General features: G+C 46.1%; 1 protein-coding gene across 12 annotated transcripts in view; it reads right to left on the reverse strand.

The window, feature by feature from the left end:
- Positions 1-1,561: 1,561 nt before the first annotated feature.
- The window catches only part of tns1b (tensin 1b), a 177,684-nt gene continuing 163,728 nt past the window's right edge, over positions 1,562-15,517 (reverse strand). For 10 of the 12 annotated variants that reach the window (XM_056436722.1, XM_056436758.1, XM_056436749.1 and 7 more), the window contains 13 exons: positions 12,935-13,030; positions 12,201-12,375; positions 10,132-11,783; positions 9,952-10,038; positions 8,584-8,712; positions 8,384-8,476; positions 7,912-7,989; positions 7,121-7,189; positions 6,920-6,967; positions 6,406-6,574; positions 5,421-5,489; positions 5,250-5,279; positions 1,562-4,752 (listed from right to left, as the gene is read on the reverse strand). In XM_056436722.1, the coding sequence (XP_056292697.1) occupies positions 4,614-4,752; positions 5,250-5,279; positions 5,421-5,489; positions 6,406-6,574; positions 6,920-6,967; positions 7,121-7,189; positions 7,912-7,989; positions 8,384-8,476; positions 8,584-8,712; positions 9,952-10,038; positions 10,132-11,783; positions 12,201-12,375; positions 12,935-13,030 (2,834 nt within the window). In that variant the 3' untranslated portion in view covers positions 1,562-4,613. The remainder of the gene's footprint in view (positions 4,753-5,249; positions 5,280-5,420; positions 5,490-6,405; positions 6,575-6,919; positions 6,968-7,120; positions 7,190-7,911; positions 7,990-8,383; positions 8,477-8,583; positions 8,713-9,951; positions 10,039-10,131; positions 11,784-12,200; positions 12,376-12,934; positions 13,031-15,517) is intronic. The other 2 variants (XM_056436808.1, XM_056436729.1) reach the window with 1 other exon arrangement.

Genomic DNA, 15,517 nt, shown 5'->3' on the forward strand with positions numbered 1-15,517 from the left:
GATGCACCGATCAGGTTTTGGGGTGCTGATCACCGATCACTGAAATCAGTATCTGGCGATCCGATAATACCGATCACGGTGTCGATTGAAGCATTCTATTTATTGTGTAGCATTATTGCCTAGGACTATGAGGAAATACATATATAAAGCACCTCAAACATTAAAGAAATTACAGATTTCTTTCAACATTTAGGACTTTTACTTTGAAAAATGTCCTAATTGATACATTAAAATAGTTTGATTGCTATTGTTGGGGATTTCAGATATGTATGGAACACATCTGCATCATTCATTTCCTGGAACTCTTGGGGAAATCTATATACAGTACTTTTTTTAACATACAAAAGTCTGACTTATTTTTATAAACTCTTCCTTGGTACAGTAAAAAAAAATAATGTTAGCATAATTTAAGCTAAATCTCAGAAACGATCTCTAAAGATACAAAATCAGTTCATTGTTTACTTTTATATGTTCGTGTATGATTTGTCGTCATCTTATTTTGAAAAACGGATGTTGTTTCACGTGGTTCTTTCCGCTAACTTTGCAAAACCGGATGTTGTCACTTAAATCCTTCCGCTAACCTAATCAAAACCCTCGCGCGCTCCCGATCGAATGCGTTTCCCGTGAGCATCAGCCTCTAGGAGCTCAGAGCCTCAGACATGTGAGAGTCGGCTGAGTCGACCCAGAGATTCAACTCGGGGGACGGGGACGCCGCTCGGTGGTGAGGATCCCCTCGTGGACCTCTCACTCTGCGGCCCTCGCCGGGTGCATTGTCTCCGTTGCGGTGCGCGGCGATTGAAACCTCTGATAGTTCTCGTACATGTTACGTCATCTGATCGGCCAAGTTTAATCAGCCGTTTTGAGAACGCCGATCAAAACCGATAATGGGAATATCGGCCGATATGGATCGGCGCCGATCAGATCGGTGCAGCTCTATTGACAATAGTCCAGGTGTATTCGTGCACGTCGGGCTGGTGAGTGATCAGCAGCTGGCCGCTCTGTCCATTCACCTCACAGCTGCGTATTGATCAGACAAGAAGACACGCTTATTAACTCGATTACTATTGATCAAAACAGAACGAGGGTTCGGCTGTAGCCTACTTGAAACATACTATTGAGAACATATTCGCTGACGTGCACGTGATGAACAGTTTTTTTTTGTGTGTTTTTTTTCATCGCGGACTTTTTTTGCCTTAGGCGCTCGGGATTTGTCATAGGCGCTCGGGAAAACGGCGTAGGCGCGCGCCCAAATGTTCTCTATGCAGGAAAAACCCTGATTTCTGTGTAAGAATACTTTGGGTTTAAAAGCAGAAACATTTAAACATTCGATGTTCTGTCTTTATATTTGATTCTAAAAATGAAAAAACAGATTCAATGAATGACTAAACTCATTCCATCTTGAATGGGATCCAGAAGTGTGTCAACGGGTCTTCTGGATTCATCCTCTCCTTGTTCATAGAACCGATTCAAGAGGATCCAGTTCAACAAAGCCCGACTCACCTGACACCTCCTCTTGTGAGGTCGTGTTTGACGAGAGAGAAACGAGAAGACGGACACGGTGTGCATGTTGATTTGTTCTTTAATGTGTTGTTTTCTCCCCCATCAGAAACAGTAGAAGCCAAAACGTAGCAAAGCACACAGAAGAGGACAGACGCTCTCAACAGGCAGCAGCTCATTCACTCATCATCTCACAGGCCGGCCGCCATCTCGGCGAGCGGATGGCGAGCGACATAGATCGTAGTGTTCCAGACGTCGTTCGGACCGGGTCGGCGCTGAGGTCACATGCAGGCGCTCGCTCATAAATAACGGAACATTCTGGTCGCGTGTATCTAAAACTAAGAGACGTTTTCTTTTCTTCTTTTGTGTGTGAATTTTTTTTTTTATCCTTTATTTAATGAGTTTACACCATGCTGCCCGGGGACCCTAGAGCGCCTCCTAATCTCCTCTACTCTGCCCTTGAAGGGGACTTTAAAGGTCATATCGACGTCATGCTCATCTTCAGATGGATTTTAGGTTATTCTAACGAAATCTTAAGAATTGCCTTTTTGTTATTATTTTGAAATCACGTCATCCAAACTAGGAAGCCCTTATACTATGTGCGCAGCTGAAAAGTTCCATTTTTTTCATACTTTTGCTTAAAAACAATAATATTTTGAAAGGAAAAAATGAATCAGCATTAAAAATTAAAGTTAATGTTGCCAGTGATGTGATGACCTCAACCTCTTTGACTAAAGTCACAGCTAAAACACTGTTAGAGCTCAGTGGTTCCTCGTGTGATGCTCGTTCATCACCACTAGAGGGAAGCAGCTACCGACTGGTCCTGACTGACGCTGACTGACAGGAGCTAGTAAGTCCCGCCTACACACATTATTCTGTCTGTCCAATTTCCATACAGGTGAAACACACGGCTAATACTTCAACATTTTAAGTGCTAAACTTGGACGATGTATTTTCTCGGCAGGTTTTAAGTTAATAAAACATTTGTGTCGGCATCTCTTTTTAGGATAACTCCAATTTGGACTTTAGTATAACAGCAATCGTTCATACGAAATAGTTTCCCCCTCTTTAAAAAACAACAACAACAAAACTAAAAAGCCTCCCCTAGAAAACAAGAATGTTAACAAAAAGGAAAACACATTTAAAAACACAACAGTTTGAAATGCACACACACACTTTACACCTTTTTATATCTACGTCAATGACTGTAGCCAAAAAAAAAAGTCATCTGGTTGTGTACTTTATAATACACACACACAGGATGACAGAGCAACAAAGCAACAAAAATAAATATCTTAAGTCACTGTTTGGAAGTTTTTTTTAATATATATATATCTGTATATGTATATTTATATGTATAGCTTACTTTCGGGTAGATTGTGAGTGTTAACAGTATAGATCGGCTGACGAAGAGCTTCTGTCCATCGGTGGAAACACCGAACACAGAAAAGTGAAGAGCGGTTTGAGGCCCCGATCAGAGCTCAGTCGGAGCGAGGTCGGCGGTTCGCTGCCCGGCTCTTACTTTAAGGCTTCAGATGGGTTCCATGGAGAGGTCAAATGTCACCTATGTACCGGACAGCTGTAATCAGGTTTTTAAAAAGCTTCTTTTTTGACCTCATTGTGGGGACTTATGCTGCGTTCACACCAAAGCGTTGAGGCTTTTCGCGTCATTCGCGCCTTAGAAGTGGGCGGGGCTTATCTCAGTGGCTTTACTCCGTGGAAACCGTTGTCATCTTCTTCATCCACTACGGAAGAACTAACCACTAGTTCTGCTTTATACTTGTTGAGGACATCCCACCAACGTTGGAACATCTAACGCCCTCGTGATTAGCTTAAAAAATGTGCGTCAGTCGCAACCACTCGCGTCTGTACGTTGACTTTTCTTCTGGGATCGAACAATATTGCAACGCTTTTGTTGTGAAAGCAGCACGATAATATGTAAATAGTTGCCATGAGCTGAACAGGAAGCAGCTCATGGCAACTACATTCATTTAAAGTGTACGAGTAACCGTTAGCAAGCGTACAGTTTTGCGTTTGGCTAATGTTAGCGCTCCGTGTCTGATCAGGGCCCCGCCGGAAGTCGCATTTCTACGGCTTCTTTTCGTCCCTCCGGGTGTCGAGCGGAACGGAGAACGACGGCAGGCGGCGGAGCTACTTCTTCCTCTCCTCTCCGCGTTTTGGAGATCATCGCATAACAGACGCTAGCTGCACTTCAGAGGCACGACGTCTTAAGAGACACAAGATATTTAAAACACAGCCCAGGGAGAGTTTTTACGTTCTTCTTCTTACTTTTTTTCCTCCCCCCCCCCCACACACACGAAGCTCTTGCATTACAAAAGAAAGTCAGGCACCGCATGTCATCTAGAACAGTCCTACTCATGAAGCAAAAATCGAGAATATGTACACGGACCACACGCCGGCTCGCAAAAAGGTCGTTTGCAAAATGGCGACGCCGCATAATTGACCTACAGTATCAGTACATACAGAAAGAAACAGTATTTTTTGATGAAGCAGCCATATTTGTTTTACAAAGGAATACTTCCGACCCTCCGACAGTGGCGCACTACGCGCGCCCTGACTACTTTTTTTTTCCTTTTCAAATCTTTGGTTGATAGATTTACAATCCACCTTTTTGACGTCACACAACTTCTTTTTTTTTCTTTCTTCTTTATAAAAAAATAACACTTGCACACACACATACACAACGTCATTCCCTCGTTCCCCGCTCACGCGTTACCCTGCACCGGGAGGTTCAGAGTCGCCTCCCGTCCCCGTTGCCACGCCCCCATCTCTGCACTTCCTCTGGTCCATTCTGGAGTAGTCCGTCCGAGAAGAAAAGCACACAGCATGCAAGCTGCACACACACACACACACACACTCCGAACACAACAGAACACAACACACACGCTCTCGGTCTCTCGCACACGGACATGCACGTTAAAAAAAAAAGTCAAAAGAGCAGGAAGAAAATAAGGTGACACGAAAAGAAAAGAAAAACAGAATGCTGAATTGTCCAAAAGCAGAAAGTAAGTGTCCGTCGTTAAAAAAAAAGGAAACAAAAAAACAACAAAAAGTGCCGGGGGGTGAAGGGGGGGGGGTGTTTGCCGTCAGCCCTCTCATCGTTTCTGCGAGACGATCATCTTGGAGACGAAGTTGACGATGGCGCCGGCCGGCTGGTCGGGGTCGATCTCGGCGAAGAGGTGGCTGACGTTGTCCGTGGTGCTGCCTTGCTTACGGGCCACGAAGCCAAACAGCCTGCGAGGTCGACATCGGAGAGGGTGTGAGGAACAAAGATGGCCGTGTTTCAGTCCACAGTGGAATCCTCGTCAATAGGCTGCTAAAAAACTGACATGTTATATAATATGTGTTTATCGGAGATTTAGACGTCCTTTAGATTCAAGCTAGTTTGAGTTTTTTTTGATAGTTGAGAACAAGCAGCGTGTTCACCAACGAGACGAGCTGTGGGAATTTGTGGTTAGAAGGTGAGACAAAAAGAAGTCTTCGGCAGCTTAAAGAAGTTAACTTTGGTGATTTCCACCCTTTTTGTTTTCGTGTCAAAGTGAGGAATGGGGGGAGTCCGGGGTTTAGAAAGAGGACTTTAAATCATACTGTGTGTCTGATTAAACAGTTTACACCTGAGTTTGGGGTGATGCATCAGAAGCTCACACTGCTGAACCCTTCTCTCCTATCACGGACCTCCAAACCTTTCACTCTTTCAGTTTTGGGGCCAATGTGGGAGAAGGTTTACTTACTTGGCGGCTCCACCCTCGGGCTTGTTCCACCTGTGAAGACGTAAAGAGAAGTATCGTGAGTCAACCTTTCTGATGAATTGTGGACAAAGTGTTTTAGAACTCATCGGGAGCCAAAAATAAAAAAGCGCTGTTGGCATTTTAAGAAGCGATCGTCTACGTCCGTGTACTCACTTCCTGTCTTGAGGGTCGGTGTCGCAGAACGTGACCGTGTTGGTGGGATAGTGGCGCCGGAAGAAAAGCCTAAAACCAGCAAAACAACGGGGGGGGGGGGCACAGACAATCGTGATTAAAGGAACTCCAAAATACAAGAATATGTGCCTCGTGTGGATTAGCAGATGATGTGAACGACTTTCTCCGTCTCTTTATTGGGAGAGGAGACCGGTAGTGGGCGTGGTTTATAGAGGAACGTCATCATTTAATAACACATTGGCTGATAGTTGTACCAGAAGAGTTAATTAAACTCATCAGTGCTATCTTTATGATTATGATTATTATCTGGTGGACAGGACACTGATACCAGTATATCAGTGATAAATTAAGCCCATGTCAGTGAATTGAGGGTTTAAAGTCTGGTTTAGTTAAAGGTTTTATTCATCTTGGAACCACACCCACACACACACACACACACACAATAATTTGCATAATGCTATATTTAGCCAGGATAACCCATTCAGATTTATAATCTAATATGCATAAAAACACCAAAAAACACCAACACCAAACAGCTGAAAACCAACATAAAAACATAAACAAATTCACGTAGAAGGGACGATAGACGACAGTCTGAGTACTCACATTTAAATAAATGAAAATCTGTGCTAAAAATATCGTTAATTCCGTTTTTGAAATCCTGCATGTTTATGAAATAATCCAGTTGAGATCAAATTGTCTCTGCAGCTCACTGAGAGATGGTTTTAAAGCGGCTGTTGATAGAAACGCGGTCGTGAGGAACGAGAGCCTGATCTCTTGATCCGGTGTGAACCGTCGTGAAGCGTCGGGACTCGTGTCGAAACTCGTGTCGAAACTCGCCCTTCGAAAAACAAACTCATTATCTTACGCTCAGACATCGAACTTTGTGTCCGCACCCGAAAATATACTGGCGTCAGAACATTAACGCCATACAGAAGGGGGAGGGGAGGGGGTGGTCTGGACTCACTTCCTCTGGTTGTCGGTCAGCGTGATGCCTTGCGAAGACACTTTGAAGTGCACGACGGTGGCGGTGGCCGGGGAGGCGGCCGCCAACGTCTCCGAGATGGCCTTGGCGACGGCCTGGGGGCCCGTCAGGGACTCCATCTCCACCGAGTTGATGTAGAGCACGTTGCATGCTGGGATAAAAAAAGAGAGAGCAGACGTCCACAATCGGATCACAAAAAAGGAAAAAGTCAAATGGGACGGTTCATTCTCAAATTGATTTATTGCTTGTTTTCTGATCTAGTCATGCAAACATATCGATTTCCTCTCATCAAAGATCATGCCGTCTGCAACACAGACATCCGATATCATTCCACACGAAGACATTTAGCCTGTTACGGACGAGGAAGCCAGACAGTCCTAACACATCTCCAGGAATTAGACAGGCCCGTCGTTAATGTGTGCAGGTTAAAACAGACACGGACAGGCGGATAGGATGCACATTCCAGATGGAAGTCGCCAAGTAAAACAGGGTTTACCATGGGAATCAGCAGGGGCCCTCTGCACTGGGTTAACAAGGGTGTTGTCTTTGAACAATTGGACAGGATGATTCAGGACACACGTTAATTACATAGTTCGTAATGTCCTAGGATCTTTTCAAAAGCTGACGTTGTGGTCGAGTCTCAAACAAGCTGAACTTTGACCAAAAGCAAATGAATGAAAGCGACGTCATGTCTTACCTGCTCCTTGTTTCAGTCTTTCAGCCAGAGGATTTGGTGCGGCTACATCTGGAGCCTCCTCGATGAGATCTTCATCAAACGTGAGACAGAGGAAGTTAGCGGTCGCGGCCTCGCCTTTTGTTTTTATTTAGTAGCACCGAGGGATGTTGTAATCGGCTCGTCATCAGTTCCTTCACTACACCATTTTTCCATTACTACGCCAAGTAGAGGTTCCAGTCTCACCTCTGATATTATATATATATATGTTTTATGGTAATCCATTTTAAATGATTCTAAGCTAACGGAAAAACACAGCTATGGATGTTGTATTCCAGCTCTTGCAGAAGTGGAAAGGTTGCACTTGTTTGGGGAGTCACGAGCATACGTCTGGATTAATGAGCTGAAGCCCACTGTGGGTCAGTAGTTAGGAGGTTTGTCCTTCAATCAGGGGGTTGGCGGTTTAATTCACACCGTAGTCGATGTGTCCATGAGCAAGACCCTTAACCCGGAGTTGTTTCCTGTAACTGTGTCTCCGGTGTGTGAATGTAACACGATAGCAAGTCGCTTCGGATAAAAGCGTCAGCTAAATGAAATATAATGGTTGTACTGGACGAGATGTGCAAGAGTTTAGTCGGATATAATGTTCTTCAAGAATTCAAGGTGACATAGGGTGAGAAACCGATATGCAAATAACTGGGGGGGGGGTGAGAGTGTTCCTTAAAAATCGAGGCCTGTGACTGTAAAGCCTGTTAAACTGGACTCCAACACAACAAAATCGCTCCGTGATGCATCAAACGTTTGGATCCACAGACCTGTGGTGGGGATGAGTAGTTTGCAGGGCAGGGCCAGCGGTGTGATGGCGTGTTGGTAGACCAGGGCCGACAGACAGCCTGTCGAACACACACAGGACACAGTCAGAGAAAACACCGGGCTCGTCGAAAATCATCACGCTTCCCCTTTAAGACAAACAAATTATGAGGAAGTAGAAGAAAAAGACACTCGTCGCCATGCTGCTGATATTTGAGTTTCAATTACAAACAGCGACTTCACAGGAGAGGCCATACGAAGGTTTACAGAAGTCGGCTCACCCCGTTTGGTATTTGGCAGACGAGGCAGACACACGCACGTCATGCAGTGTAATTAGTGAGGCGAACACGACTCGGATCACTACAGTCAAGTCAGTAATTACAGAATTACTGGGAGGATTACACGCTATGCAACTTGGAAAGGAGTGCCGGCGTGTGACGGCCACACAGGAAGTAGAGCGTGTGTCTCAGGCCGTACCGAAGTAAGGCTCGTTGGGACAACCCTTCAGCTTCACTCCTTTGGAGCTGCTCTCGATCAGGAAGTGCCTCACCAGCTCGTTGGTGATGTCACCTGCAACGGTGGAGAGGGGGCGATTAACACAGAGACGTGAGCTCATTGACTTGAAGTCCGTCTCCGAACTCCGAAACCGAAGATCTCCCGACTAAAAGAGCCCCTACCTTTCTTGCTCTGATGCGCTGAGGGTGGAGGAGACGCCACCTTCATGGCCAAGCCGTAAGCCCCCCTGAACGAGTGACTGTCCCGGATGACGAAGGCTCCGGGCTCCCTCTCTCTCAGCAGGCCGATAGCTGTAACACAGGAGGAGGCGTTCAGTTCTTTTCAGACGATCACAAAATGGATTGCGAATCTCACCGGGTATCCAATTAAGTCTTTATAGATATTGCAATACAGCGTGAAGTCTATGGAGTTTACTGTGGTCCCATGTCGAGTGCAACAGGCCTGAAGCCGAGCGTGCTGTGGGATGCGGCTAACTTGTGATTAACGGGTCGGTGCCACGCTTTGTCTTATCGGGACAGTCTGACTGGCTGATCTAGCAGAGGTTAAAAGATCACCCCAGAGCAAAGTCCTGACCCTTTGTTTAAAATAAATCGCTCTTCAAGTCTGTATTTCATTACAACTACGACTCTTAACAAGCGACTTTGCTTTCGACGCGCCGTCGTTGAAGAGGAGCTTCAGATGAATTACTTCACCGTTTAGTTCAAGGCCTCGGCCTGTCCACATGTGAGAGTTTAGAGAGGGAAGATAGATGAGATGAGCAACACAGATGTTCCCTCACTCTCTCCATGTGGTGTGGGCTGTTCCCTCTGGAAGTGCATGACACTAAGTATAAACTGTGTGCGTAGGTGTGTGTGTAAGGGAGTGTGTGTGTGTTGTCATTGCAGTTGAGCATGTGCTTGTAATTCAACATGATATAATCCAAGACTGGCCATAAGCAAATGCAGATGCGGCAGCCAATAGCCAGTGACCTCACAATCAAACACGCGTACAGAGATGTGTGTATACCGACGCGTGTGCTCGTCTGTGTTTTGTGTACATCCATAAGTATTTGTTATCTCTTGTACGTGCACATGTATTTATGAAAAGTGTTCATGCTAATGCTTGTTTGCCTGAAAGTAAACTTGACTTCAAATTGAACAAAAGCTTCAAAGTTGAATCACACCTTGTAGATGCTTCAGAGAAACAATGGTGACCTAGTTCCACATTGAATGGGAGTTTCTAGAACCGAACCGCACATGCAGCATTATTCACTTCTTCAGTGTCTAATACTTTAGGAAAGTGGCAAACAATCATATTTCTCTAAAAATATTGCTAGATCTTCCTTTCATACTTCTCGCTTACGAGGTTGCATGCTGCCAATGTAAACTCCACCTTAGAAGCATATAGGGGGTGGTTGTGGACATAAGTTATATCAAGAAATATTCCAAACATGTTGACACTGCCAAGCAGGCACCAGAAAGCAAAAATGAAAGGTCAAGACAGGGTACAATAAGAGTTTAAAGGTCATTTAAGGGAAAAGTCTCTCTTACCTTGATCCCTGGAAATGTCTGGCTTGTACCAGAACTTGGACGTGTCTTGGACAAACTTGACATTCAGCCTGCTCTCAGGACTTCCATCTGCAACAAAGACCAAAAACACTGTCAGAGAAAGGAAGTGACGAACCTCCAAAAACGTGTCTTTTTGTCACTCCAGGTGATGTACATCCTTACCGGACATGTTGAACCTTGAGAAGTCGGAGAGGGTGTGGAAGTAGCTGGGATTGCTTCCTCCACTCATTGGGGACATTATCTTCCCGTTCAGCGTGCCGTAGGACGGCGCCGCGTTTGGCCTATCGCCGCTCGACATGCGCCTCTTCTCTGGAAGCTGGGGCTGGAAACCAGGGGCTGGACTGCCCTGCCGGAACCCTACGCCCATCCCCATCATCCCCCCATCGTGGTAGCATGCAGGTGAGATGGGGAAGGAGGGAGTGGGCGGTCCCTGGTAGCCCGATGAGCTGCTCTGTCGCGACAGGTTCCCATGTCTTTCGTCCGGGGTGGTGTAACCGCTGTGCATGGGGTGACGGTCCAGACTGGGGCTTCTCTGGGATACCTGCGATACAGATGGGTGACGGCCCAAAACTGGACTTCCGATAGACGGCTGTCGGCTGAGCACGGGGCTGCTCTGTATGGGCTGACCCAGGGACGGCTGCCTGCTGAGGACCGGGCTCCGCTGAGACACCTGACCCAAAGAGGCCTGTCTGCTGAGGACCGGGCTGCTCAGGGCTCCTTGAGACAGATGACGACCAAGAGTGGGACTGCCACTGAGACCTTCCATACCCACATCAAAGCCGTTAGCTGGAGATGTTTGCTGGCTCATGATAGGACCCTCCTGCATAGCACACAAGCGCTGCTGGAGGAGGGGGTTGTAGGCGGAGCCGAGGATGTTGGTCCGGTGCTGCGCATGGGGACTTCCATGGCTCAGCGTTGCCTGGGAAGGATCTGGGGTGGGCGGGCTCGGGTCTGAGGCCGCATTGCTCCCCAGCAGGGTGTTGGGGCCAAGGTAGGATTGCGTAGGTTTAGCGGTGCCAAGATAGGATACCATAGGGGTGGTGGTGCCAAGGTAGGATACCATAGGGGTGGTGGTGCCAAGGTAGGATACTGTAGGGGTAGTGGCGCCAGGGTAGGATACCATAGGGGTAGTGGTGCCAAGGTAGGATACCATAGGGGTGGTGGTGCCAAGGTAGGATACCATAGGGGTGGTGGTGCCAAGGTAGGATACCGTAGGGGTAGTGGCGCCAGGGTAGGATACCGAAGGGGTAGTGGTGCCAAGGTAGGATTGCGTAGAGGTGGTGGTGCCAAGGTAGGATACCATAGGGGTAGTGGCGCCAAGGTAGGATACCGTAGGGGTAGTGGCGCCAGGGTAGGATACCGAAGGGGTAGTGGTGCCAAGGTAGGATTGCGTAGGGGTGGTGGTGCCAAGGTAGGATACCATAGGGGTAGTGGCGCCAAGGTAGGATACCGAAGGGGTAGTGGTGCCAAGGTAGGATACCATAGGGGTGGTGGTGCCAAGGTAGGATACCGTAGGGGTAGTGGCGCCAAGGTAGGATACCGTAGGGGTGGTGGTGCCAAGGTATGATAGCGTAGGGGTGGTGGTGCCAAGGTAGGATTGCGTAGGGGTGGTGGTGCCAAGGTAGGATTGCGTAGGGGTGGTGGTGCCAAAGTAGGAAGAGGTCGGAGAGCTGGAATCCAGGTAGGAAGAAGTGGGGGTGTTCAGGGCTTGATATGAGGGGGTGGGAGTGGGGTAGGCACTCTCTGTGGCCTGGGAGCGGAAGCCCGAATCAGTAGTGGGTTGGGACGGAGTGCTAACGTTGCTGGGGTGATCGCTGGAAGAAAAATGGATAACGTAATTTTTTTTTAAACCCTGAAGTTCTACACACATCAAACTGTTAATGTGGACACATGACTGTGAGACTGAAAAGCATTAAAGGGGTGACTTTAATATTTTTTCAACGCTGCAGACAGAAGTCGCTATACGGGGCAACTCATCACCGCCAATGTACGCCACCACAGAACATGGTAAAATAGCATCCGGTGGAAAAATAACACAGTTAACCTTTAAGTATCTATTCAATTGGCAAATCTAAATCATTCAGTGGAAAGAATGAATGTTATATAAAAATATGTGCCATTGACAAGATATATCCTTTCAATGCAGAAACCACTGATAGCTACGCTGACAGATGTACAAGTCATATCTATTGGCCTCCAACAAATAAAAGAGCGTGATGCGTGGGGCTCACCCCTGTGAGCTCTGGATGGGGCTGCTGCTGGACAAAGGTGAGTTCAGCGTGTGGGAGGCGGGACTCAGACTCCTCTGCTGGGCTGTAGTCTCTTCCAGTGGGCTGAGGCTCCTGGGTAACGTCGACTGCTCTCCGGCGGCCGACCTCGCCACGGACTCGACGTAGCTTCTCGGTGCTGCGTGAGAGAGAAAAGAAACCGTGAGGATTTACTTCACCTCTGCCGTTCCGTCTGTATCTCTTCATTCCTTTCAGCTCCGTGGCGTTGCAGTCGTGCGATGGTGATGTGATGCCAATAAAAAAACACAGAATGGCACAAGGCTGAAAGTAATAATGCTGTAACATTGCCGTGAGAGTTTTTCCAGAGATGCAACGGAAGACGGATATGGTTTCGCCACACGAGATGTAGATGGACGACGACAGGTAGAGAAAAGATGGGGTGGAGGAGATTTTAAAAAACGTTGATGATCCGTGGCTTTGCAGCAGCACTCCTTACCGTCCTCATCCTCACTGTTCTCATCTTCTGTGGAGCGTCGTTGGAGATAATCCAGAGAAACAGAATTATGTAATGGAGCAGAGGTACAGAAAAGGTGTGTGTGTGTGTGTGTGTGTTCCCAACTCTTCGCTTGATCAGAACCACTTGGCGTCAGACTATGACGCGGTCGCAGTAAACCCAGAGTGAAAGAACAACAATAAAACGATGACAATAACTTCATTAGTGAGTGTTCCAAACCAACCTGAGCCTGTTTGATTGAGGAGGATCTCCGCCGGGTTGTGAGGCTTCAGGCCCAGTGCCGACAGCGGGGTCCGGGCAAGACCAGGAGGGGAGCGGCCTGAAGAGAACCGGACACTCATCACCACACGGCGTCATGCATCACGAAGCATCTCGACAGCTGCTTCCTGTCACCTTTTCACTCATTTAGAAAATGATGGGAAAAGTGTATAAATAACGTTTTTCTACTTAGTTTAGTCTTAAGTCTTGATAATCACATCCGAACAGACGGGTAAACAGCTGTCAAGACAATACAGCATCAACACACAGCGTGTCCAGAGAGGTGTGCTCATGCTCTGATGGAGGGGGGGGAAACATGCATTGTGCACGAATAACAACGTGACACACACCTCACTCTGCCAGGAGGAGAGTGAGGTGTGTGTCCAACACAAAGCAGAGCGCGGTCAAACTGAATGAAGAGTGTTTGGTTCACCCGGGAAACGGCATTTGCGATCCTCAGTTGCTTCATTTAATTATTTATTTCCAGTTTGTCTTAGTTTCACAATCGCAAATCCTAATTGGTACAGTCCATTGTTCCGAACCCCAACAGTTCGTGGGATGTCCCGATAGATCGACGCCTCATTTGGCCGACGGTTTGTTATCCTGAGAACAAATGGAGCCATTGTTTCCGAAAGCCCATTGCTCTTAAAATATACACACACTCCCTCTGCAACAAACAGAAGCACATGGCTATGTGTTATACAGCGTGATGTCATCGAAACCTTCCGTTTTATTACATCTCATTGCTCTTTGTGGTCGTGTTGGTTAGGTTTCAGCATAAGAATTAGGATTGGTGAGATGTAGGGTAAGCGTATCAGGGTAGGCCAACCAGAGGGGGGTCATGTCTATGTCATGGGCTTCTGAACAACCATTCGTCCATGTGCTTCTGTTTACAGCATATAGAGTTTGTACTTTGGGAGCAATGGGCCTCCGGAACGACGGGAGTTTGTTTTGGGAATAACGAACCGTCGGAAAAATGGGCTTTTGGTCAAATGGGAATAATGAGCCGCTAACATTCCTGTATTCCTTAAAATCAAATGTTACATAGCCGTTACTGTCCATGTGAGAACAGGCCCTTTGATACAGTCTCTGCTACTTTGACACTGGAGGAGAACATCAGGAGGAGAGAGTATCGTCCTCGAGTATGAGAATCATCCCAACAAGGTGTTAGATTCAAGAATCCGTTCTGCACCTCTAGTCTTCCTTTTAGCCGACTCCTGCTTTATTCAACCCTCCAGTGTGAACACAAATAATTATGTGGTGGGAGAGAAAAAAAACCTCTTGTGATAGCTAACACGCAGTGCCAGCACAATTACCAAAAGACATGACACAAATGGCTGGGTACTTCAGACTGCTGGGGGAGGGCAGGCGGCGGGGTGTTTGTGGTGAAACAAGGCGGCAACAGGAACCCAAAACACAGATTACAACCACAACACAGAGAGCAGCAGCAGCTGAGAGAGGAAGCTTGTCTTTGGGCTTTATGCGGATGTGTGTGTGTGTTGGCTATTTTTTGACTTTGTCAATGCATGAAGGTGGATGTTATTCCCTGTTTAGTTTATTTAATACCACAAATATCTGTTCTATCAGCAAAAAACTTGCAGCAAGTTTACTGTTGAATGAATATATATATGTATATAAATATATATATATATAAATACATATATATAAATATATATATATGTATAAATATACATATAAATATATATGAATATACATATATAAATATACACATATAAATATATAGATATATATAAATATATATAAATATATATATACACATAAATATATATATATATATATAAATATATATATATTTATTTAATATATTTATAAATATATATATTTGGATGTGTAGGATGTGGATCCTACATCATGTCCATTGTGTTGCCAGTGCTGCTCTCATGTGGCTCCCATGCCAAAGCAGTGCAGGACTGTGTTATACGTGATGGGTAAAGCTCATTTGGGTAGAGGGAAGGGATGAGGAGGGGAATGGGGGGTCCATTTGGCTGACATCGTGGGACAGTGGTACTCCGGTAGAAAGACGTGCATTCTCCACTTACCAAAGAATCCAAATCTATTCTTTGTACTTGCCTCCAAAACGCCCCACATTTAAATCGTGGGTGCTGTGTGTGCGGGAGCACCAAAGTGAACACTTGGGAAAGGGATTTAAACTCCAACAACACTCAAGATAACTGTGTAATGGAAGTAAATGGGAGATCAATCTAGTAGCTAAACATGCACTGTTCACAAGTTTAACAAATAACTGCGAAACTAATCTAGGTTGACATTTTTGTGCTCAGCTGATAAAAAGAGAATCTAGTTTTGACAAAAAGGAAACCTTGTGTTTTTCTCACAAACGCTATCCAATGCAACAATTTGATCTCAATGTGTCAAAGTTGGTTTGTTCCAGAATCTAAATTCTTCGTTTATCTCAGTTAAAAGTTACAACTGAGCGTTTCTGTGTTCCCACTTTGATGGGATGGAGAGGGGGTGTTGCGCAACAGAGCGGGTGTTAAAAATATGGAGGGTTTTTTATGACTACGGTTTA

The sequence above is a fragment of the Pseudoliparis swirei genome, chromosome 2 (genome assembly GCF_029220125.1).
Source record: "Pseudoliparis swirei isolate HS2019 ecotype Mariana Trench chromosome 2, NWPU_hadal_v1, whole genome shotgun sequence".
Classification (NCBI taxonomy): domain Eukaryota; kingdom Metazoa; phylum Chordata; class Actinopteri; order Perciformes; family Liparidae; genus Pseudoliparis; species Pseudoliparis swirei.